Raw genomic sequence first — 21,165 nt, 5'->3', positions numbered from 1 at the left:
AGGTGAACTGTGTCTTCCAGTCAAACCCGGATCCCATTGTGAGCAACACTTATACTTCTCAAAACTGACCAAAAGAGACTTAATCATATGTTTCTCTGTTGTCTAGTGATTGTTCTCGCTTCACATGATTGGTTGAAAGTAGGATCAAATAGCTAGGTACTCTTTTGGTATTTTCTAGTGGCACTATTATATCAACATTTTTGTATTGAATTTAAAAGATAACTAATAAAAAAATATTGAATTTAGAACGTTTATTGTTTTAATTATTGTAATTAGAATATCAAACTCTATTTCTATTTCTATTTGTTCAGGCTTTTCCTAGATTTTCTGGAAGTCCTGTTGTGTTATCAATTTTTTTCTTGATCTTTAAAGTATATACTTTATTGAATATTGTTTTGATTGTTTAAGCGATTTGTGACCCTGGTCTGGAAAAGCGCTATACAAAATAAAATAAAAAATGACTTATGTGTACATTTTTAGTTTTTTAATCAGCGAAATTTAAAATTTAAATATATTACTATTTTTGAATTAAAAAAGAAATACTTAAATATTAAATTAAACCATTCAATATTCAAATGGCACTGATAGACTTCCATAAAAGTGGAGATGACAGAGCAGGACACAACATCTCTAAGGTCCCCATCACCACCTTTTTGACTGTGTCAAGTCCAGACCACCACCATTCCTGGTTTCCTCCAGTTAGAAGTGGAATAAAAGATCAAAAGATTCGTTTATTTTTTATTTTATTTTACACATTAGCTACTTATTTACACTCCACTCGAGTGTCGGTAGAAATGCTACACATCGCTCCTTGCCGACAGGTGGCGACTCCTCCTGTAATCGTCGCTTACATCCAAGAGAAGAAGAGATGTCGCGGACCTGTTTGAGGACATACCCATCAGTCGTCTGAAGTAGTAGCATATACTGTATTTATGTCGAAACGAGTTTAAACCGTATCTTAACGTGTGAGTGGACATTTTCGGTGGTGTTGGTGTGTAAGTTACCTTCTAATTTAAATAATGTGTAAATTAGCTTAGCAACAGAGCTTTCGTAGGAATACTTATGTTGGATAAATTCAAATTTGAGTTTAACGCGGTCGCTGCGTTTGCATCCAATTGTAGAGTTTAAATGGTCACGTTTGCCACAAAACGTTTTTCATTTCTTTGTCGTTTCGTTTTCATGCTCTTACGATGAGTGTTTAACGGTGCGCGGTCCCGTCTGGGTCGTCTTGTGCGCTCTTTAAGGACTAAATGTGATGCATACGAATGAAACATTTTGCTTGTAGCACTGCTTTATATTTTAAGTTCTACGAACGACAGACGTCTTCAAACTGCTGCTGAGTATCCCTTTTTGCCTTTTAATAATAGATATTTTATTCAACTTGCTAAAGGTAACGCGTTTTATTGACCAGGTTATATCGTAGTCCGTTCCAAATTCAACCTGTTAAATTAAATTACATGTTAGTAAAAACATGTTATCCCCCTTTTCTTGTCGTAGATGTTTCCGGAAATGACTTCATATTTTAAATAACATAGTTAAATACATATATTTTCCCTACGGGGGCAACGTTCAAAAACATTTTATAGTATACTAAACAATATTGCATCTAACATTTTCTTGTTAATCAAATAAGAAAAATAATATATTTGTTAGATATTCTTTCACAAGACAATATGCAGCGTAATTGTATGTAATCTTCAGCATCACTGGATCTTGTTCTCATGTACAGACGTAACAGCACCAAACATGGCAGACATCAAGAACTTCCTGTACGCCTGGTGCGGGAAGAAGAAGCTGACGCCCAGCTACGACATCCGTGCGGCCGGGAACAAGAACAGGCAAAAGTTCTTGTGTGAGGTGGGTGGTAGGTTTGAGTCCGTCTCTCTCGCTCCAGGTCACTGACCACTGCCCCTGCCGCAGGTCCGGGTGGAGGGCTTCGCCTACATGGGGATGGGCAACTCCACCAACAAGAAGGACGCTCAGTCCAACGCAGCCCGAGACTTCGTCAACTACCTGGTCCGAGTCGGGGAGATGAGCGCCGCAGAAGTCCCGTCTGTGGGGGTCAGAACTTTTGACTTTTGAGTCGTGACCAAGGATGCATGTGTGTAAACTCTGTTTCTTTGCAGGTGACCGCTCCAGAGGAGAGCTATGCCCCCCCGACTGGAGGAGAAGGAAATGGTGACGGTACCCTTCCTTCTGGAGGTCCACTGCCCCCCCACCTGGTGGTCAAGGCTGAACGAGGTAAAGTCTTTCTGATGGTCATGTGACGATGGAAGTATATCAGTGCCATCAGAATATTGAATGCTTGAATTTAATATTTAAACTTTGAATTATATTATTTAAATGTTTCTGTTGAGGAATCATTTTTTTTTACACGTTATTCCAATTTTTTTTTTAATTCTTTATTTTTACATTTGTAGCCTTTTATATTCAACACAAAAATTGGTATAATAGTGCCAACAATTGAGTTTAAAAGGCTAAAAGTTTGAAAATATTTAATTTAGTTTAGAATTTTTGGAACTACAATATAAAACTCTGTGTAAGAAATATTTCATTTTAAATGTTGAATACAATCATTCAATATTCAATTCTCAATACTAATATTCAAGACTCTCTGGTGATCATGTGACTCTGTGTGTGTCTCAGAGGATGCTGGCAGCATTCCAGGACCGCCGTCTGTGGGGTACTCAGGGGGGAGTGCAGGGGGGAGTGCAGGGGGGGCTGCTTGGGACCCCGGCGTGAACCTGAAGGAGTACTACATGCGCAGAGATGAACTGGATGCTCAGGCGGTGAGACTCGGATGAAGTTCCTCTTGACCCGATGGCCCAGGGCCAGAACTTGACCGTGGATCTTTCCTTTAGACTCTGGAGTCAGAGGAGGTGGACCTGAACGCTGGTCTCCACGGAAACTGGACCCTGGAGAACGCCAAGGCCCGTCTGAACCAGTTCTTCCAGAAAGAGAAAACCAATGCCGAGTATAAATACAGTCAAGTGGGACCGGACCACAACAGGTCTGGACCGAGTTCATCTGTAGTGAGAGATGAGTCGCACTAAAGTAGTTCTCCTGATTTCACTTCTAGACCATGACAGATTCTCTTAGAAGGTTCTTCCCGAGTCTCAGGTTTGGTCTAGAGTCTCGGGAAGATCTAAAGCCTAGTTTATGTTCTCCTGTATGTTTTTCTGCTGGACTGATGTGGATCAAGAATACATGTGCCGTGGTCCAATGGAAGTATATCAGTGCCATCAGAATAATGAATGATTTTACATATAAAATGATAGTAATAATTGAGGTTGATCTTCAAATATTTACGCAAAGATTTTGATATTTTAATTCTTTTTTTTTAAGGCAATATAAACATGTTGGTATAATAGTGACACCAGACAATACCTAAAGAGTACTGATCTCTTTCAACCAATCATACGACACACAGACGATCATGTGACATCTTTTGGTATCGCCTGTTGTCACTTTTATACCAACATTCTTGGATTTAATTTAAAAGGCTGAGTTAAAAAATATTGAATTTGGAAAAATAAATAAATTGTCAATTAATTATTTTAAAACAAAACAAATCCAACTTTTCAATTTAGAAATTATTTTATTATTAAAAGCGAATAACATTTCAAATGTTACATTTAACCATTCAATATTTAATCCACTGATATACTTCCTTTTATTCCTGCCTCGGGGTCTTGCGTCTCAAAGATCCCGAGGCTGGTTCTGGAAGATTTTGAGGTCTGGCTCCTGCGTTTGGAACCGTGTGTGACACCAGAACTCGTGTTTGCTTTGAAGACATGGGACGGTGTTTAGGTCCACTAAAGCGGTCCCATGGGTGCCTCGGATTGAGTTCTGGTGTCACTGTTCCACCGCAGGGACCTGAACTGCTGAGAAAACAGAAGTGCTGATTTCAGTCTGGCAGAAAAACATCCAGGGAGACCTCAGGTGAGTTCATGACTCGACCCGAGAAGTTCAGCAGAAGCAGAAGAATGATCCTGAGTCTTCTGTCCGCAGGAGCTTCATCGCTGAGATGCAGCTGTTCGTCAGACATCTGGGCAGAAGTGAGGACTCTGTTTCTTTGAGCTGTGTGTGTGTCGGTGTGTCTGACGAGATCTGCTCTCTGCGCAGAGGTCACCGCTCGTGAGCACGGCTCCAACAAGAAGCTGGCGGCGCAGTCGTGCGCTCTGTCTCTGGTGCGGCAGCTTTACCACCTCGGGGTCATCGAGCCATTCTCCGGCCTCACCAAGAAGAAGGACGGAGAGACGGTGAGAGATACTCGGACGTTTCATTGTAGAAAAATTGAATTATTTTATTGTTGTTTTTTAGCGTTTCTTTTCTTTTCTTTTAATTATTTAATTCAATCATTCATTTAGGAAGTTTGTCTTTTTTTTATTGATATCCTTATTAAATAAAAATAGAAAAATATATATATATTTTTTAAATCTAGACTCGAGATTAACCTCTGGTATATATATATATATATATATATATATATATATATATATACACAGTATATGAGATGACACAAGGGCCTTCTCAATCAAGTGATCGTCTGCATGTCGCATGATTGGCGGAAAGTTCGATAAAGAATATATACAGTATATATATATATATATATATATATATATATATATATAGTACCAAAAAAACTACACAGATTCTTTATCGAAGAATTCTTTATCGTCTGCATGTCGCATGATTGGCGGAAAGTTCGATAAAGAATCTGTGTAGTTTTTTTGGTACTATATATATATATATATATATATATATATATATATATAGATATATAGATTCTTTATCAAACTTTCCGCCAATCATGTGACATGCAGACGATCACTTGATTGAGAAAACCCTTGTGTCATCTCTGGGTCAAGGTGACCCAAAGTGTTTGTGGTATCTCTTGTGTTGTCTCTGGGTCGAGGTGAACGACCTCCCTGGCTTTCAGAAATACATATGCAGTGGTGGAGTAGTTTTCACCTTCACCCCGAAACAAGGGTTAAACTGTTTGGACTGGATCAGATCTAGCGACTAACGCTAAAACTGTTCCCAGCTGGAAGTCTACAACGTCAACGTAGCCCCAGACCTGCCCGCACAGTTGGCCGCTATGACCGAGGAGCTTGGAGTCCAGATCCCCCCACCCGTGAGTATCTGTACCTGCCCGCACCACTGACCTCCGTCTGACCTCTGGTTCCTCCCCCCCTTCAGTCTGAGACCCCCGGCAACCCGGTGTCTTTGGTCCAGGGCAAGATGGCCACCTTTGAGGCGTCGCAGCGCCAGAGTGGAGCAGGAGTCGTTCCCTGGTCCCCCCCTCAGGTCAACTGGAACCCCTGGACCAGCAGCAACATTGACGAGGGTCCGCTGGCCTACGTGAGTCCTTTGAGGTCCTGTTCCTCCTCTTTTCCTCCTGACTCACATCCTCTCCCCCCCAAGTGTACCGCGGAACAGATCAGCACAGACCTGCACGGCGAGTTGACGCACCAGCTGGAGAACGACCAAACCCTCCAAGGGGTGAGGCGGTTGCACAAGTGAGCCGGTTGCCGTAGTAACAGAGGTTCTTTGCCAGCTGCTGGTGGAGCGAGACAACCTGCCCGTCAAAAGGTTCGAGGAGGAAATCATGGCGGCGTTGGAAAGCAACCCCGTGGTCATCATCAGGGGGGCGACGGGCTGTGGCAAGACCACCCAAGTACCCCAGTTCATCCTGGACCGCTTCATCAAATCCCAGCGAGCCTCGGACTGCAACATCGTGGTCACACAGGTGCTGTCACACACACACACAATCGCACACAAACACACACACACACACTGACCCCACGGGTACGTGTTGCAGCCAAGGCGGATCAGCGCCGTGTCCGTGGCGGAGCGCGTCGCCCACGAGAGGGCCGAGGACCTCGGCAGGAGTTGCGGCTACAGTGTTCGCTTCGAATCGGTCCTGCCGCGACCACACGCCAGCATCCTGTTCTGCACCGTCGGTAAGATGACACACCAGGGGTGTAAGGAATGGATATACATTTGAATATTGCAGTAGCATATCTAAGAGTGTGTATTGGCAAGCAGTATGATACCCGGACAACGATAAAATATATTGTGATACTGTAGTAAAACAAATGAAAGCAGTTACGACTTTGTCAAGAGTCATGTGTTCTTTAAATTCTGCAACACCAGAGTCAAGTACTCGACAATACTACAAAAAACACTCACAGGTGTGTGTCTCTGTCTCAGGTGTGTTGTTGAGGAAGCTGGAGTCCGGGATCCGTGGCATCAGTCATGTGATCGTGGATGAGATTCATGAGCGCGACATCAACGTGAGTTGTGTAGTCCAGGTCCATGCGGGTCCTCTCTTACCATATGTTTGTGTGTTTAGACCGACTTCCTGATGGTGGTCTTGAGGGACGTGGTCCAGGCGTACCCAGAGATCCGCATCATCCTGATGTCCGCGACCATCGACACCACCATGTTCAGAGAGTATTTCTTCGACTGTCCCGTCATAGAAGTGTGTGGACGCACCTTCTCTGTCCAGGGTGAGCTGCCGTGTGTGTGTGTGTGTGTGTCTACAAGTGTGCGTCAACCTCATGCTTGTGTGTGTCCAGATTACTTCCTGGAGGACTGCATACAGATGACCAGCTTCAATCCTCCGCCTCAAGACCGCAAGAAGAAGGACAAGGATGAAGATGGAGGCGATGAAGATGTGAGTCGTCCTCACTAAACCTGTCGCAGCATTAAAGGAAACGATTCAAAGTCTTGACGTCGACTGTGTCGCAGACCAACTGTAACCTGGTGTGCGGGGCGGAGTACTCGGGGGAGACCAAGCGAGCGTTGGCTCAGATCAACGAGAAGGAAACGTCCTTCGAGCTGGTGGAGGCTCTACTCAAGTACATCGAGACCCTCAAGGTCTCCGGCGCCGTCCTGGTGTTCCTGCCGGGCTGGAATCTCATCTACTCGCTGCAGCGCCACCTGGAGTCCAACCCTCACTTCTGTAGGTGGCGCCCCCTGCTGGAGCGTCCACGTCATTGTCGACTCACGCTCTCCTCTGTCTGTGCAGCTCCGTCTCGCTACCGCATCCTGCCGCTGCACTCGCAGATCCCCCGAGAGGAGCAGAGGCTGGTCTTTGAACCCGTGCCCGACAACATACGGAAGGTCGGTGACCCCCCCCACCGGACGCGTGCGTGACCCCAGTCTCGTTCTGAACGTGTGTGGGTGTGTTTCAGGTGATTCTGTCCACCAACATCGCAGAAACCAGCATCACCATCAACGACGTGGTTTATGTCATCGACTCCTGCAAGTGAGTGAATTAATATCAGCAAAATATAGAGTTTAACATTTAAAATTGTTTTTCTGTTGACAAATATGTGACGCGTGTGCGTGTGTGTGTGTGTGTGTGTGTGTGTGTGTTCAGGCAGAAGGTGAAGCTCTTCACGTCTCACAACAACATGACCAACTACGCAACCGTCTGGGCGTCAAAGACCAACCTGGAGCAGCGCAAGGGTCGAGCCGGCAGAGTCCGGCCCGGGTTCTGCTTCCACCTGTGCAGCCGCACCCGCTTCGACAAGTAAGTGTGTGTCCGTGACGAGTCTCGTGTGTGTTCACTTTTGTGTTCACTTGTGTGTTCACTTGTGTGTTCACTTTTGTGTTCACTTGTGTGTTCACTTGTGTGTTCACTTGTGTGTTCACTTGTGTGTTCACTTGTGTGTTCACCTGTGTGTTCACTTGTGTGTTCACTTGTGTGTTCACTTGTGTGTTCACTTGTGTGTTCACTTGTGTGTTCACTTGTGTGTTCACTTGTGTGTTCACTTGTGTGTTCACTCGTGTGTTCACGTGTGTGTTCACTTGTGTGTTCACTTGTGTGTTCACTCGTGTGTTCACGTGTGTGTTCACTTGTGTGTTCACTCGTGTGTTCACGTGTGTGTTCACTTGTGTGTTCACCTGTGTGTTCGCCTGCTCAGGCTGGAGACTCACATGACTCCGGAGATCTTCCGGACGCCTCTCCATGAGGTGGCTCTCAGCATCAAACTCCTGAGGCTCGGCGCCATCGGCCACTTCCTGTCGAAGGCCATCGAGCCCCCCCCACTGGACGCCGTCATCGAGGCCGAGCACACGTTGAGAGGTGATACGCACGCGCACACTGAAGTGCACACACACACACACACACATACTTATATGCACACACTAAACAAATGCATGTACATTGATAGACGCACGCACACTGACACACAAACACACCGCACACAGGAACACCGACACAAACGCACATGCACTGATACACACACACACACACACACACACACACTCTACACAAATGCATGCACACTGACACACAAACACACCACACACAGGAACACCGACACAAACGCACATGCACTGATACACACATACACTCTACAGAAATGCACATTGATACACAAACGCACACTGACACACATACACAAACACAAACACACCACACACACAGGAACACCGACACAAACGCACATGCACTGATACACACACACACACACACACACACTCTACACAAATGCACGCACACTGACACACAAACACACAGCACACACATGAACACCGACACAAACGCACATGCACTGATACACACATACTCTACAGAAATGCACATTGATACACAAACGCACACTGACACACAAACACAAACACACCACACACACAGGAACACCGACACAAACGCACATGCACTGATACACACACACACACACACACACACACACACACACACACACACACACTCTACACAAATGCACACACACTGACACACAAACACACCGCACACACATGAACACCGACACAAACGCACATGCACTGATTCGCACATACATTCTACAGAAATGCACATTGATACACAAACGCACACTATTAAACGCACGCACACTGACAAAACACGCACACTGACACACATACACAAACACACCGCACACACACAGGAACACCGACACAAATCGAATGCACTAATAAACACACACACACACACACACACACACTCTACACAAACGCACATTGATACACAAACGCACACCGACATACTAGGACAAACGCACGCACACTGAAGGACGCTGACAAACAAACGCAAGCACACAATTTCTTATACATTGACACACACACACCCCCCCCACACACACACACACACACACACACACACACACACAGCTGGCTGCATCAGTTCATATCCATGATCCAGACAAACATTGTCTCGACAGAACTGGACGCTCTGGACTCGAACGATGAATTGACTCCACTGGGTCGCATCCTGGCCCGGCTGCCCATCGAGCCCCGACTGGGGAAGATGATGATCATGGGCTGCATCTTCCAGTCAGTTCTACCTTGACACGCGAGTCACATGACCCAGGCCTCCACTCACCGCGTGTGTCGCCCTCTAGTGTTGGAGACGCCATGTGCACCATCTCGGCGGCGTCCTGCTTCCCGGAGCCGTTCATCAACGAGGGCAAGCGTCTGGGATTCGTCCACCGGAACTTTGCGGGCACTCGCTTCTCGGACCACGTGGCGCTGCTCTCCGTGTTCCAGGCCTGGGATGATGTCCGGTGAGTGGCGTTGTGGAGGCCCGGCTGGTTCCTCTTCCAGAGCGCTGACCAAGTGGACATGTACAGGATTAATGGAGAGGAGGCGGAGCTTCGGTTCTGTGAGCACAAGCGTCTGAACGTGTCCACTCTGAGGATGACCTGGGAGGCCAAAGTCCAGCTGAAGGACATCCTGGTCAACACTGGATTTCCTGAAGGTGCTCAGCAGACGGTCATGATGTTTTTTTTTGAGGGGGGGTTCTAAAAGTCTTGTGTGTGTCAGAGAGTCTGATGAACCAAATGTTCAACACCACCGGACCTGACAACAACCTGGACCTGGTGGTGACCCTGCTGACCTTCGGCTCGTACCCCAACGTCTGTTACCACAAGGAGAAAAGGAAGATCCTGACCACGGAGGGACGCAACGCCCTGATCCACAAGTGCTCGGTCAACTGTCCCTTCAGCAGCCACGACATGACCTACCCGTCGCCGTTCTTCGTCTTCAGCGAGAAGGTACCACCGTGGTCACCCCCGGTCCAACCCTTGACACCCTCACCTGACGGCTTTATTCTTCAGATCCGGACTCGGGCAATCTCGGCGAAAGGGATGACCCTGGTGTCGCCCCTGCAGCTGCTGCTCTTTGCGTGCAAGAAGGTGACGTCTAGCGACGGCGTGGTGGAGCTGGACGACTGGTCAGTGATGGACAACACATGCTAGCGGTTTTGGACCCGTGTGACCCGTTGGGTGTCTCCTCAGGATCAAGCTCAGGATGGACCACCAGGTGGCCGGGGGGGTCCTGGCTCTCAGGGCAGCGATGGAGGCACTGGTGGTGGAGGTCACCAAAGATCCAGAGTTCATCTCTCAGCTGGACCAGACCAACCAACGTGTGCTGAACCTGATCCGGCAGATTTCTAAACCCTCCAGCGCCGGCATCAACCTGATGGCCACCAATCAGCGGTAAATGTCAGAGCGCCCCCTGGAGTGCCACTTTGGAAGTATTTCAGGGCCCTTAGACTATTCAATGGTTGAATTCAGTATAAAAATGTTGGTATAATAGCACAAAAATAAAAAAAATACTACAAAAATTGATTTAGAAAATGTATTTAAAAAACATTTAGCTTTTGAAATATTAAATTGTCAAAAAAAGTTTAAACATTTTTAATTAATAATTTAAACCATTTAATATTCTGATGAAAGTGATACACTTCCATATAACTGCTGCACGTCAGAGCGCCCCCTGGAGTTCACTTCTGTTTTCGCTGCAGGATGGGCGACGGCCCCCGACCACCCAAGATGATGCGCTATGACGGCGGAGGGGGGGGCTTCCGAGGGGGTTATGGAGGCGGAGGATATCGTGGAGGAGGAGGAGGAGGAGGGTACCATGGGGGCGGAGGATACCGCGGAGGTGGCTACGGTGGAGGAGGACAGCGGGGGAGTGGCTACGGTGGAGGAGGACAGCGGGGGAGTGGTTACGGTGGAGGAGGAGGACAGCGAGGGGGGGGCTACCGAGGCGGCTGGGGCGGAGGCAACCGAGGAGGTTGGAGGGGCTACTGAGTTTTTGTGAAGCTGGTAATAAACTACAATAAAACATGTCTGTCCTCAAACCTGCAACTCGTCTCTCGTTTGTTCCACATCAAAGAATCCGCTGCAGTCAAGTACGTTTATTACATCAAACAATTCATCAAGAGCAACCTGCTGGACAACATCGGTCACTGCAGTTTGACCCGGGAGTCTGGACTGGGTCGGGGGGCGACCTGCTCCAGGAACCACGTCAACAAAATAAAAAGTCCAGCAGCGAAAGAGACTCCGTGTTTTAAATAAATAAAAAAAATCTCGACCAATCAGCAGCTGCTGTTCCTGAACTCTCCATTCTCAGTGATTGACAGTTTGGTTTGGTTGCTAGGCGACAGGCCGTTGTGGACGTTGGGGTAATTGTGGCGATCCTTCACCTGCGACAACGCCGCCATGAGGCGAGCGTTAGCGGCGTCCAAGGAGATGATACGCTGCTCCTGATTGGACAGAAATAAAAAAAGCATGATAAATGACATTTATGAACCAATATATAAAAATATAACTAAATGTTTAAATTAATATTTATGCTAATGTTTTCTTTGTTAAAGAATGATTCTATTTTGAGTGTAAATAGATTTTTTATTTTATTTTAAAATGGGTATTGCTTTTGATTGTTCAAGCGCTTTGTGACCCTGGCCTAGAGGTGCTTTACAAATAAATAATGTCGGAACGAATAGAAAAATGAAAATAAAAAAAATGTATGTAATTATTCATGTATTAATACATGACTAAATCAATGAAATATAATTAAATGGCACTTCGTCATAGTTAAAATCATAAGTCATTCATTATTTATACTTTTATTAATAATTGTCATTTATATACCACTAGGTGGCGTTAGCACAGTGACTGAAAGGTCAGGGTTTATACAATGACTTCCTGACAATTAAAATACACATCTATGACACAACATCTGATCTGAACAACTATGTGACATCACCGGTCATTTGTCATTTCAACCAGCTGATCACAATGACGTCATAATATTCTATCAGCACCTTCTAAAAAATGCATTGGTTGCAGTAAACCACGTGACCAGCAGAGGGTGTCAAAGCAGCCAATGGGATCTGCTGTGTGCGCGGTTGAGACTCACCTGAGCGCTGATGATCTTCTGTTTGGTCTCGATTACAGACTGCATCTCCGTGTGGTCACGCCTCAGTTCCTCCTCCACCGCCATCAGCCTGAACACACACATGCATGCGTCGCTCAACACACACGCATGACGGGGCGCACACGCACGTGAGGCTCACCTGCAGACGACGCTCTTCATCTGGAGCTCCTTCTCTTCCTGCTGTCGCCTCAGTCGCTCTTCGCTGTCGTCTAGACGACTCTGACATTCCTGCAGCAGTTTGCCCATCGTCTGCTCCTGCAGCTGGAGCCGCCGCTCGTACTCCTGCAGACGCTGACCCGACACCAGGAGGCGCTCACGCAACCGCACGACCTCCTGCTCGTACTGTCCAAAATGATACCCGTCAGATCCAGCCTGATAAGTGATGTCACTTCCTGGTCCTGGTTACCTTGTCGGGATTGCGACCTTGCTCGAGGTTCCTGGTCTCCCCCGGGTCCTCTTCCTCCTCCTGGTCCTGGTACTGCCCGGTGTTCAGGACCCAGGCGGCCGTCCTCTCCACCGGGGACATGGTCACGGCCATTGCGCCTGCGGGGGGCGCCACCGCCTCCTCCGTCCTGACCAGAGAGGTCGCCTGGAAAGGTCACATCGTCAGTCACATGACACGCCAGTTCAACAGTAGACAGTGGTCACCTGCTGGGTGGGGCTCTTTGGGGGCGGAGCCTTCTGGTCGACCGTGCAAAGCAGCTCCTGCCGGGTCACGTGACCAGCTGTGGGCGTCAGCTCGCCGCTGCTGCCGCCGCTGCTACACGTGGAGGGCCGGACGGTCCTGACGCCGCCCCTCTGCTGCTCCACCCTGACGATGTGGGCGGTTCCCGCGGTCTGTCGGGAAACCGCCGCCACGGCAGGAACGGTGGCCTGGCGGTGCGGCGTCGAACACGGCTCGTCCAGACTGTGGGTGGACAGCACGTGACCTTTGAACTCCATCTGCTCGTCGGAGCGACTGAGCCGCGACTCGTCCGTGCTCCGGTCCTCGGAGCTGGAGTCGGGAGGCGACCGCGGTCTTGGGTCGTAGACCGGGTTCTGGAAGCAGAGCGGCTGCCTCCGTACCTGGTCTCGGGGCGGAGCTCGGTGGCAGACCGGCGACTCGCCGCGCTGGGGCGTGTCACAGGTGCTCGGCAGGTCCACCAGAGACACGCTACGTCCTTGCGGTCTCTGGTGGGGGTCCTCGTACACATTGTTCCTCTGCTCTACACAGACAAGTCGATGGCTGCTGCCGTCCTGCAGGGGGTGCTGTGTCTTTGCTGCCAGACACAGGGAGATGTCCCCCAAAATCCTGGGCAGGGGTCCTAGCTTAGCCCGGGTCACCTGCAGGAAAGAGTTTTCTGCCTGCAGAGACGAGGACATGCACGTGAACACTGGGTGTGTATTGGCATCCTACGATACGTATCACGATACAGTGACAACGACAATATATTATCTACTGTAGTAACAAGTATATATTTGTAGTATTGTCGAGTACTTGACTCTGGTGTTGCAGTATTTACAGACCACATGACTCTTGATGAAGTCGTTACTGCTTTCATTTGTTTTGAAAACAAAATATGTCCAAATAACAGCTTTAAAAGCTGCTGGAGACAACTGTATCCTCTCGTCCTCAGTCATTTCCGGAATCTCGTGGACTTTCATTGTTTCTTAAATTATTTTCTTACACCTCTAAGCAGGGACAGAGTCCTGCAGAGACACTCACCTGGTCCAGCCCAGACACCACCTCACACAGCAGCGCGTGCAGCAGCGACAGCTCCTTGCCGAGGTCGATGTGTCCGTGGAAACCGGGCGTGGCCGCCGAGGTGTTGGGGTCAGAGATCTCCGTCAAGAAGCGAATCATTCCGGCACACTCGTGCTCCAGGAAGTCGTTCATATACGCCATGTACTCCTCCTTGTTTCCAAAGCTGCCCGACAAAAAAACCCCGTAACTGGAACCCGAGCCGAAACCAAAGGGGAAGAAGACCTCCGGACGTACCTGGAGAAGTTGGCCAGGTTCTGGATCACCTTGGCGATGAGGGTCAGGGTCCTGGACGTGCGCTCGTCCGGGTATTCCTGCGTCAGCTGGAAGAGGGACGGCGACATGATGGCGGGACACAGGAAGCGCAGGAAGAGCGAGGCGCTGATCAGACGCCGGCTGATGTCGGCGGAGTAGCCTCGCGAGTCGCAGAGCTGCTTCCACGAGGAGAAGACCTCCCTCAGCTCCCGGGGGAACACGCTGAGGAGGGACTCGGACTTTAGAGGAGGAGCCACAGAGGAGGACCCGGCGGGACTCACCAGTAGGAGTTGATGATCTTGCAGAATGCCAGTTCACAGCACATCTTCAGGTTACTCTGGTTCTCCTGCAGGTTTACTCCCGAGCACCGGCCTGGATCCACCTCACAGTTCTCGTCCGACTCGTACAGAGCGCGGACAAACTCGCCTGCAGAGGGCGCCAGACGTCAGTTTCATTAGAATACTGACTTGTTGACTTTAACGTTTGTTAACATATGTTGAAACTTTTAATTTCTTTATTTACATGTTTTGAGACATTCAATTATTATGCTTGGATAATTTAATTTAAAATATGTATATATTTAAATGTTTTTGAAAGGACAGCCTTCAATTAAGTAATGTTTTTTTGTTTTTTTTTCAAAATGAATTACATTCTTTTTTTTTTTTTTTATAAACCAACTCGAAGTATTTAAAAATACATTTTCCAAATTATTATTATTTTTTTAACTTATAACTATTATACCAAAATGTCCATATTTAATTTAAAAGGCTATAATAATATACTAAAAGAGTACTGAGATACATCATCACATGATTATCTATGCGTTCTATGATTGGCTGAAAACGCACACTTTTAGTATGGTCTTGTTGAACCATTATTAGTTTTAAAAAAACAACTTATTTTTGAATAATTGGAATTAGAATATCAAACTATGTGTAAAAGTAATTAATTCATTTCAGAAAATATGCAAAATGTATTTAGTTATTTAACTTTTCTTGATGTAAATGACATTGAAAAGTTAAATTCAATGTTCTGATGACACTGATATACTTCTATACATGTGTCTACATGAATGAGTGTGTATTGCGTGAGTGTGTGTGTGTGTATGGGTGTACCGAGAGCATCCTGCAGGTACTGGTCTCCCACCAGCTTGAGGAACTCTTCTATGGACTTGGTGGCGAGCGTGTTTTCTCTGAAGATCAGCACGTCGTGGTCAGCGCAGCGGTCGACCTCCGACATCACCAGGTGCGTCAGGAAGTCCTGGAACAGAAGCATGTTGCCGTGACTCTGCAGGGCGGCGAAGCAGAGGACCGTCGGACCTTGACTCGACCGGTGCCGTGCAGGACGTGGACCAGAGCTCGGGCCAGCTCCTCCTTGTTGCGGACGCTGATGACCGGCTCCAGGGCCGAGCACAGAGCGCCGCACTGGCTGGTGATGAACTCGGCGAACTCCTTGTAGCGCTCCATGGGTAGGATCGACACCTTCTGGAACCGGGTTTTGATGCGGACGGACGGCCCCCCTCCTTTGGTCTTGCCCGCGGTGGGCATGCTGACGGGGTACCAGCGCTCCAGCGACTGTCGGGCCGAGAGTCCGGCCAGCGGGATGTTGACCAGACCCACGTACACGTTCTTCTCTTTCCTCTTCCTCTTGTCCGCCTCGCGGTACACGTGCACGGTGGCGCTGCTCACCGCCGGCAGTCCGTCGAATTGAAAGGACTCGCCCCAGAACTGGGTCTTGCTGGTGGTCCTGGCGTAGAGGACGTCGTCCAGACACAGCTCGCAGAAGTACTTCCTCTTCTGAGGAAGATCCTTGACCTCCACGACCCACAGACGCAGCAGGTGCTCCGTCCGCCTGCAGTTCTCCTGCAGAGAGATGGAGTGAGTGAGGGTCCGGTTGTGTGAAGGTGTGAAGGTGTGAAGGTCCAGTCCCACACCTGGTTGGGTGTGATGGTTCTCCTCAGGTTCTCCATCCATTTGTCTCGCTCTGATGCAGAGCAGCAGCTGAACCACTTGCTTCCTCCGGAAAACGCCACCTGTCACGTGACCGACGTTAGCGAGCTGCGGGCTACTTCCTGTGCAGACGTGGGTCACCTCGAAGCAGAAGTCCTGTCCCATAATGCTTTGGTGCAGCAGCTTCACGCTCACATCCTCCGCCTGCAGGTCCAGAGCCTCCACGGTGCTGCCCGGACTCAGCAGGGACTCTTGCGACGCGGACTCCTGCAGCCTGGAGAGTCCTACAGACCTGTAGACACAGGTGAGTGAGTGTTTGTGTGTCTGTGTGTGTGTGTTGGTTTGTGTATATCAGTGTATTTGTGTGTTTCCGTGTGTGTCACTGTGTGCGGGTCAATGTCTGTGTTTGTGTGTGTTTGCGTGTGAGTTGCCCGTGTGCGTTTGTTTGTGTATGTCAGTATGTGTGTGTGTGTGTAAGTGTCTGTGAGTGTGTGTCAGCTTGTTTGTGTGTGTGTATCTGTGTGTGTTAGTGTGTGTATGTGTCAGCGTGTTTGTGTTTATCTGTGTGCTTTGTCTGTGTGTGTGTGTGTTAATTCTGTGTGTCAGTCTGTTTGTTTGTGTGTGTGTTTGTCAGTGGTTGTGCGTGTAATTGGGTGTCTATGTGTTTGTTTGTGTATGTCAGTGTGTGTGTTAGTGTATCTGTGAGTACGTGTCATTCTGGTCGTGTGCATCTGTGTGTGTAAGTGTGCGTGTAAGTGAATCTGAGAGTGTTTCAGCGCGTTTGTGTGTATCTGTGTGCTTTGTCTGTGTGTGACAGTCTGTTTGTTTGTGTATGTGGTCACACAGTGGTTGTGCGTGTAATTGGGTGTCTATGGGTTTGTCTGTGTGGGTCAGTCTGTTTGTCTGTGTTGGTCAGTCTGTTTGTCTGTGTGGGTCAGTCTGTTTGTCTGTGTGGGTCAGTCTGTTTGTCTGTGTGGGTCAGTCTGTTTGTCTGTGTAGGTCAGTCTGTTTGTCTGTGTGGGTCAGTCTGTTTGTTTGTGTGGGTCAGTCTGTTTGTCTGTGTGGGTCAGTCTGTTTGTTTGTGTGGGTCAGTCTGTTTGTCTGTGTAGGTCAGTCTGTTTGTCTGTGTGGGTCAGTCTGTTTGTTTGTGTGGGTCAGTCTGTTTGTCTGTGTGGGTCAGTCTGTTTGTTTGTGTGGGTCAGTCTGTTTGTTTGTGTGGGTCAGTCTGTTTGTCTGTGTGGGTCAGTCTGTTTGTCTGTGTGGGTCAGTCTATTTGTCTGTGTGGGTCAGTCTGTTTGTTTGTGTGGGTCAGTCTGTTTGTCTGTGTGGGTCAGTCTGTTTGTCTGTGTGGGTCAGTCTGTTTGTCTGTGTGGGTCAGTCTGTTTGTCTGTGTGGGTCAGTCTGTTTGTCTGTGTGGGTCAGTCTGTTTGTCTGTGTGGGTCAGTCTGTTTGTTTGTGTGGGTCAGTCTGTTTGTTTGTGTGGGTCAGTCTGTTTGTTTGTGTGTGGAAGTCGTGTGATTTGGTGTGTTTGTTTGTGTGCGTCTTTTTTCGCGCCTGTTTGTGTGTCTGAGCCCGTTTGTCTGTCTGTGTGTGTGGGTGTCGGCGGGTGTGGCTGCATCTCAGTGAGTGTGTATGTGTGTCAGTGTGTGTGTGTGTCAGTGACTGTGTGCATGTGTGCCAGACTCTCAGTCTATGGAGGTGTGTCAGTGTGTGTGTCAGTGAGTGTCTGCGCTCTATGAGTCAGTGAGTGTGTGTAAGCGTTTGTCTGTCTATGTGTCAGTGAGTGTGTCTGTGTCAGTGAGTGTGTGTAAGTGTGTGCGTCTCTCTATGTGTCAGTGAGTGTGTGTGCGTCTCTATGTGTCAGTGAGTGTGTCTGTGTCAGTGAGTGTGTGTAAGTGTGTGCGTCTCTATGTGTCAGTGTGTGTTTGTCCTCACCTGTCGGGGTCAACGGGTGGGAGGTTCTGGAGTCTGACGCTGTTTCGGTCCAGTTTGTTCTGACTTCTTGACCTCTTGATGGAACTTTTGAGACGCTTGCTGAAGAAGCTCTGAGTCACATGATCACACCGATGATGAAGATGATGATGAAGAAGATGATGAAGAAGATGATGATGTCATCCATTAAAACTAAACAACTCACGGCAACTTTGAACGGAGAGCTGGAGGCGTCCAGAGGCTTGTTTGCTCCTCCTGCTCCAGAAACGCTCCTCCTCCTCCGACCACTCTCCGGAGACACGTCTGTCAACAACAACTCATCACCATGACGACGCTGATCCGTCGCTCGCAGTCGTCATCATGACGACACTGATCTGTCAATCGCGGTTTCTCTCAAGCTCACCTGGATTGGAAGCTCCTCCTCCGTGCAGCTCCTGTCCTTCTGAGGGGACACTGACGGTCCTGCGGAGATTTCGTCCCTTCAACTGGTCAATGTGGTTCTCCTGAAGGTCACTGCCAACCTAGAGGAGAGTCACACTTATCACACCTCCTTTTCTCCTTTCAGCTCCTCCTCACCTCCTCCTGAGCACTTCCTCATTCATCCTAACCTCCTCATCAGCTATTGACCTCCTTCTCACTCCTATTGACCTTCTTATTTATCCTGACCTTCAACTCATTCCTCCTGATCTCCTCCTCAGCTCCTCCTGAGCACTTCCTCATTCATCATGACCTCCTCATCAGCTATTGACCTCCTTCGCACTCCTCTTGACCTTCTTATTCCTCTTGACCTTCTCCTCATTCCTCCTGACCTTCTTCTCATTCCTACTGTCCTTCACCTCATTCTTCATGACCTTTTCCTGAGCACTTCCTCATTCACCCTGACCTCCTCATCAGCCATTGACCTCCTTCTCACTCCTCTTGACCTTCTCCTCATTCCTCTTGACCTTCTCCTCATTCCTACTGTCCTTCACCTCATTCTTCCTGACCTTTTCCTGAGCACTTCCTCATTCACTCTGACCTCCTCATCAGCTACTGACCTCCTTCTCACTCCTCTTGACCTTTTCCTCATTCCTCTTGACCTTATCCTCATTCCTCCTGACCTTCTCCTCATTCCTCCTGACCTTCTTCTCATTCCTCCTGACCTTCTCCTTATTCCTCCTGATCACATCCTCATGTCTCCTGACCTCCTCCTAATTTTCCTGATCACCTCCTCATTCCTCCTGACCTTCTCCTCATTCTTCTTCACATCCTCCTCATTCCGTCTGACCTCCCCCTCATCTGCTCCTGACCTCCACAGCTTCTCCTACTGACCTCCTCTGCTCCTCCTCAGGTGTTGTCCTCACCTGGTCGTCTCTGTGTATCAGCAGCAACTGGCTGTCAGTCAAGATGCAGAACTTTCTGTCCCAGGTGGTGCCGGCGCTCTCTGGACTCTGACCACAGGAAAGGCGGTGCGGTGGCGGACCCTTGATATCTTATTTGGGGGAAAAGATGGACATCTTGAAACATTCTTAGGTGTCACTTGATGGTCAGGTGGCAGCTGTCAATCAAAGACACATAAGCCTCTGGACTGAAGAAAACAACCTCCAAGACCATCGCAGAAATAAGCACAAGACAAGCAAGGATGTAAACTTTTCTTGCTCACAACAACTTTTGGGATCTGGGACAAGTAGACTGGACTTCACAGTCCCACCGGGGCAACAGAACCAGAACCATAGCCCAAAAATTTCATAAAAAATGTCTATAATCAGATTGTGTATCGGTGGAAAACTTTAGATTACCGGTAGCGGTTTATGAACGTTATTTTTTCCGATTTCAAATTCCAGATACCACGTATCTCACGTAGTACAAGTGGTAGTTCTTCAGCGTTGGCAAATTTCCGATCCATGCCGTACATCAAAAATATAAACAAAATATATAACTATTGCAAAAGAATACTTGCCAACAAGAAACCAATCAATTTTATGTTTACTGCTTTTGTCACTTCAGTTTTTATTCAGAAAAATACACACATTTAAAGTTATGATCACACGTGTGTATCAAAACATGGAATAAAAAGACAAAGCGTCTTTCAAAACACGAAAGATTCCTCTCGGTTGATTGACAGGTCACTTGAACTCTAACACCTTCAGGTGTGAGCACCACCAGAGAGGTCCAAACCCTCATCAGACTCTGACATCACCAACACCCTCATCCTCCTCCTCATCATCATCATCATCATCATCGCCGGCTGGTGACCTTTAACCTCGCCTCTGCTCCTAAAAATAGGTGATGTTACTTTAAATGGGAAATCCTGACACTTCCTGTTCCACTTCCTCCTCCATTGTCCCGCTGAAGAGAGTGTCCGCCGGTGACCTCACCCCCCCAGACATGACTACCTACACAGGAGCCGTGTTTGGACCAGCACTTCCTCCTGACACCTTCCACTCACTTCAACGTGGTTCCGAATCAAAGTTCCTCTTTCGTCATGTAATAAAACACATAAAGAAAACTTTGATGTTTTCTCTCACAAAGTTTTGTTACTGGACAAACAAACACTAGAATAAGGACCAGAAGTCCAGAACCAAACGAGGGCGTGTTTATCTTACCGTGTAGTCGGAGCCAGCCCTGCTGCTGGGTCACCGTCTCCGCCAGGATACGGTCCACCAGGGGGTCCAGAAGTCCTCCGGCGACCGAGTCCGCGTCTCCTGTCGCCGTGTCCGAATCCATGTCCGGTACCGAGAAGTTGTTTGTGAAAAGTCCCAAAAAAAAAAGTTCGTAAATCCGCTTCGGAGCGCCAGTCGACCCACAAAAAAAAGTGTCCGAAACTTTGACACCGGTTAGACTTTCTCCTCCACACCGTCCTGTTGCTCCGAGCTAGCCGTTAGCCACCGGCGGTCCGGCAGCCCGTGGACTGGACTCCGTCATGGGCCGACGACACACGCTGCCCCCCCACGGTGTCAACTTGTTTTTTTTTTTGTTTTAAGTTCCGAGAGCGGTCAGAAGAAGCGGGTCTGGGCCGAGGTTCTACCAGGTTCGGTCCAATGTTCTTCTCTGTCAAGTTGTGGTGCGGCTGCTCGGCGTGTCTGCGCGTCACCGGCACTGCCCTGAGCA

At 48.2% G+C, this 21,165-nt stretch overlaps 2 protein-coding genes across 6 annotated transcripts; one reads left to right on the top strand and one right to left on the bottom strand.

The window, feature by feature from the left end:
- Positions 1–19: 19 nt before the first annotated feature.
- On the top strand, positions 20–11,178 carry dhx9 (DEAH (Asp-Glu-Ala-His) box helicase 9). 5 transcript variants are annotated; one of them, XM_087810306.1, is made up of 28 exons: positions 20–38; positions 1,730–1,857; positions 1,921–2,061; positions 2,127–2,241; positions 2,647–2,789; positions 2,862–3,010; positions 4,012–4,058; positions 4,126–4,262; positions 5,048–5,137; positions 5,203–5,364; positions 5,428–5,505; positions 5,561–5,752; positions 5,825–5,966; positions 6,217–6,299; positions 6,359–6,515; positions 6,585–6,682; positions 6,757–6,970; positions 7,037–7,131; positions 7,203–7,276; positions 7,391–7,543; positions 7,938–8,098; positions 9,198–9,309; positions 9,378–9,539; positions 9,606–9,733; positions 9,799–10,028; positions 10,092–10,207; positions 10,272–10,472; positions 10,781–11,178. In XM_087810306.1, the coding sequence occupies exons 2-28, from the start codon at positions 1,747–1,749 to the stop codon at positions 11,067–11,069; spliced, it is 3,780 nt and encodes a 1,259-aa protein (XP_087666432.1). In that variant the 5' UTR covers positions 20–38; positions 1,730–1,746; the 3' UTR covers positions 11,070–11,178. The 5 variants fall into 5 exon arrangements, with proteins under 5 accessions (XP_087666432.1, XP_087666429.1, XP_087666428.1 ...); XM_087810303.1 differs by lacking the exon at positions 20–38 and adding an exon at positions 873–991; XM_087810302.1 differs by lacking the exon at positions 20–38 and adding an exon at positions 873–995.
- On the bottom strand, positions 11,162–21,150 carry rasal2 (RAS protein activator like 2). Its single transcript, XM_087810308.1, is given in 17 exon segments — positions 11,162–11,524; positions 12,181–12,268; positions 12,338–12,540; positions 12,605–12,787; positions 12,847–13,542; positions 13,904–14,105; positions 14,177–14,416; positions 14,476–14,620; positions 15,310–15,454; positions 15,514–16,112; positions 16,115–16,226; positions 16,285–16,435; positions 18,079–18,188; positions 18,281–18,378; positions 18,479–18,596; positions 19,419–19,546; positions 20,661–21,150. Coding segments are annotated over 17 exon segments (3,507 nt in total). The 5' UTR covers positions 20,782–21,150; the 3' UTR covers positions 11,162–11,356.
- Between the last annotated feature and the right edge of the window lie 15 nt (positions 21,151–21,165).

Source organism: Callionymus lyra, chromosome 16, assembly GCF_982586985.1.
Source record: "Callionymus lyra chromosome 16, fCalLyr1.hap1.1, whole genome shotgun sequence".
NCBI lineage: Eukaryota > Metazoa > Chordata > Actinopteri > Syngnathiformes > Callionymidae > Callionymus > Callionymus lyra.
This window is presented reverse-complemented; position numbering and strand designations above follow the sequence as displayed.

What these genes read in the sequence shown, in the direction of transcription:
- dhx9 (XM_087810306.1), top strand. Translation starts at nt 1,747, where the DNA reads ATGGCAGACATCAAGAACTTCCTGTACGCCTGGTGCGGGAAGAAGAAG. An exon ending in CAGAAGTCCCGTCTGTGGGG is followed by an intron (nt 2,062 to 2,126) that starts GTCAGAACTTTT and finishes GTTTCTTTGCAG; the next exon opens with GTGACCGCTCCAGAGGAGAG. An exon ending in CAACACTGGATTTCCTGAAG is followed by an intron (nt 9,734 to 9,798) that starts GTGCTCAGCAGA and finishes TGTGTGTGTCAG; the next exon opens with AGAGTCTGATGAACCAAATG.